The 3,733-nt window shown below is 42.2% G+C and overlaps 1 protein-coding gene across 1 annotated transcript in view; it reads right to left on the bottom strand.

Annotated features, from left to right (window-relative positions):
- Nucleotides 1-3,733, bottom strand: part of SWAP70 (switching B cell complex subunit SWAP70) — an 88,107-nt gene that overhangs the window by 39,205 nt on the left and 45,169 nt on the right. The window contains 1 exon segment of the mRNA XM_017891443.1: nt 2,826-2,999. Coding sequence (XP_017746932.1) covers nt 2,826-2,999 — 174 coding nt within the window.

Below are 3,733 nucleotides of genomic sequence, written 5' to 3'. Positions count from 1 at the left end.
CCAGAGTGGCTGGGACTACAGGCGCCCGCCACCATGCCCGGCTAATTTTTTGTATTTTTAGTAGAGACAGGGTTTCACCGGGTTAGCCAGGATAGTCTCCATTTCCTGACCTCGTGATCCGCCCGTCTCGGCCTCCCAAAGTGCTGGGATTACAGGCTTGAGCCACCACGCCCGGCCTCTCACTGTATTTTAGTCCTCAATGCCACTTAGCTTCTCTCAACTTCTCACCTCCTATGTCTCCATATTTCATCTATTCACCTATCACTCTCTTCCTCAAAAATCATCAGCAGCTCATCTTTTCACACTGCCTACAGGATAAAGTCAAAACTATCCAGCTTCGTCTACCACCTGTCTTCTTCACAGTAATCATGTTCCAGTGAGAAAGGACATGTATCATTCTTTTTTGACTGCCCAGCATTTAACCCTTTTCTTATGTCTGGGGAAATCCCTACCTGCCAATGTAGAAGCTGAAAATGCAAATGTATCCTTTCCAAGACTCCTTTGCAGCTAGTACAAGGTGCCTGACCTAGGCCATGCCAATTAGATACATCATACCCTGATGATAATTGGGAAGTGGGAACTATGGAGAACACTCCCTTGTAGGAAGAACAGTTGCAAGAAGATTTGAGTTCTGGGGCAGTGATATGGTTTGGCTGTGTCCCTACCCAGATCTCACCTTGAATTCCCAGGTGTTGTGAGAGGGACCCAGTGGGAGGTAATTGAATCATGGGGGCAAGTCTTTCCTGTGCTGTTCTCATAATAGCGAATAAGTCTCATGAGATCTGATGGTTTTATAAAGGAGAGTTTCCCTGTACAAGCTCTCTTCTCTCGTCTGCCACCATGTGGGACATGCTTTCACCTTCTGCCATGATTGTGAACCCTCCCCAGCCACGTGGAACTGTGTGTTCATTAAACCTCTTTCTTATATAAATTGCCCAGTCTTTATCAGCAGCATGAAAATGGACTAACACAGGAAGCAATCAGTGCCTAGGACCAGATGTATTCCATGGTATAAGTGCAACACCCATCCTCTGGTGGCAGCAGCATTTTCCTTGTGGTTCCTCACTGAAGTGGTCAGTACAGTAAATAGAACAGACCAAATGGCATAGCCTCCACACCTGTTGTTTAAGCCATGATGATTCTGTAAGCTATCCAGTATCCCTTTTAAAAATTCCCTTTTAGGCCCTGCACAGTAGCTCATGCCTGTAATCCCAGCATTTTGGGAGGCTGAGGTAAAGGGATCACTTGAGGCCAGGAGTTTGATACAAGGCTGGGCAACATGGCAAGACCCCATTACTACAAAAAAAATTTTTTTAATTAGCTGAATGTGGTGATGTATGCCTATAGTACCGGCTATTCAGTAGGCTGAGATAGGAGGATCCCGTGAGCCCAAGAGGTTGAGAAAGCAGTGAGTCATGATTGCACCACTGCACTCCAGCCAGGGCAACAGAGTAAGACCCCGTCTCTTTAAAAAAAAAAAAAAAAAAAAAAAGGCCAGATGTGGTGGCAGGCACCTGTAATCACAGCTACTTGGAGGGGTGGAGAATCATTTGAACCCAGGAGGTGGAGGTTGCAGTAAGCCAAGATTGCGCCATTGCACTCCAGCCTAGGCAATAAGAGTGAAACGCTATCTCAAAAACAAACAAAAAAAAAATTCCCCTTTTGGCTTGAATCAGCCAGTGTGGCTGTTTCTAAGTAAGCATCCTGACTGGCAACTCAGTCAAGCTGGATACCTCCCTCACTCCTTTTAGAACATGCCCTTTGCTTCCTTGACTCATAAAATACTGCCCACTGTTGCTTCCATCCAGAATTCTCCTCTGCCTTCACTATCGGTCAAAATCCTTCCCACCCTTTAAGGCCTTGGTACGGCCTTTCTGAAGGGCAACTTTGCCTTGTTCATCTAATACCCTGAAAGTGTGCATTTCTTAGGACTCAAAATTCCACTGCTGGAAGTTTATCCAAAGAAAATAAGCAGACTAGTATGCAAAAATGCATGTAATAAGAGTAGTCATAAGAGTTACTGAGTACATATTAAGTGCCAGGCATTAAGCTAAATCCTTTAAATGCAGAGTTTCACAATCCTTAGAGTAAATATTGTAATTAGCTTTATTTCACAGATGAGAAAATGAAGACTTGCAAGTTAAATCATTTGTCCAAGGTTAAGGGATTACAGATGAATCCTTTTTAAGTGTGGGGACTACGGCTGATTTTAATTGTACATATTAATCTTTTCTAAATTTTCTACTATAATAACCATGTATTAACATGTGTCACTTTTTAGGACAGTAAGATAGCACAGAAGCCTTACTCCTATTATTTTTTTCCTTTGGAAGAGTAGGGAAAATAACAAAACAAGCATTCTGTTTATTTTACTTTGAAAGGTATGGAAAGTCATCACCCTGGACTTTGAAACAAGAAATAGTATTTACTCACACAAAACAGCCCTGAAAACAACATTATGGGTCTTATGTGTTTCCCATGTACCAACACTCAGTCAGTTACATTTTGTCAATATGCAAGTAGTATTAAAATTATGTTGTGACTTGTACAGAATACTCTTTGAACATGAGGATAGATTAACTTATCATCATAGTCATTTAGAGAGGAAGAGACCCACTTTCCCTGCAAACCTCCAGGGGTATTACATGCCCCAAATTACTACATTTGGAAGGCTTTTCTATATTCAGGCTGCTTTGCCTCTGATCCAAAAACACTAGTCAAGGATCTCCTTCCATATCTATGCTGAATTAACAGAAAAAATACCAAGCCAGGTCTATCAAATGCTAAAATGACCAAGTAAAAACTCCCCAAGCCACACCCCTTACCTCTTCTGACACAATAATTAGTGGATACTTGTCCTCAGATAAAAAGTTGAAAATAACCCATACTTTAAATGCATCTTCTTCTGTAATGAGCAGGGGATTCTTTGTGAGGTTTTTTTTGACACATAGGGTCCAACACATCCTATTGAATTCAATCTTGTCAAAGTTGTCTTGGACCTAAAAGGAATAAGGAAAACTCCAACAAATCAGTCCGATATAAGCAGTATATAAGGCAAGTAAAATGGAAAGACAAAGCCTCCTTTGGCTCCCATTTTAATCAATCCAATTAACCAACAGCCATATCCTACATATTTGCTTTAGGTATTACACTTCTAGTGGCTCAATTAAGATGTTACATTTAGCATGACACTGAACCAACATCTGTCCATATCACTCCCTTGGCACATAAAATATTGACCTCTCAAATAGTTACTGTTTCATGTGTATACACTATCTTCCTATTAATAAATAGACTACCAATCCTAGCACTGACCTCTCAAATAGTTACTGTTTCATGTGTATACACTATCTTCCTATTAATAAATAAACTACCAATCCTAGCACATAGAAGAAACTGAGAATGTCAATTACTTCGTATGAGCCAAGTACAGGTACCTTATCTTTACATATACAGTCAAAGAAGAGGCTGGGCACGGTGGCTCATGCCCGTAATCCCAGCACTTTGGGAGGCCGAGGCAAGCGGATCATCTGAGGTCAGGAGTTTTTTTTTTTTTTGAGACGGAGTCTCGCTCTGTCTACTGGGCTGGAGTGCAGTGGCCAGATCTCAGCTCACCGCAAGCTCCGCCTCCCAGGTTCACGCCATTCTCCTGCCTCAGCCTCCCGAGTAGCTGGGACTACAGGCGCCCGCCACCTCGCCCGGCTAGTTTTTCATATTTTTTAGTAGAGAGGGG

The sequence above is a fragment of the Rhinopithecus bieti genome, unplaced genomic scaffold, assembly GCF_001698545.2.
Source record: "Rhinopithecus bieti isolate Rb0 unplaced genomic scaffold, ASM169854v2 scaffold_20891, whole genome shotgun sequence".
NCBI lineage: Eukaryota > Metazoa > Chordata > Mammalia > Primates > Cercopithecidae > Rhinopithecus > Rhinopithecus bieti.
The sequence above is the reverse complement of the archived record's forward strand: the minus strand, read 5'-3'. Positions and strand labels throughout refer to the sequence as shown.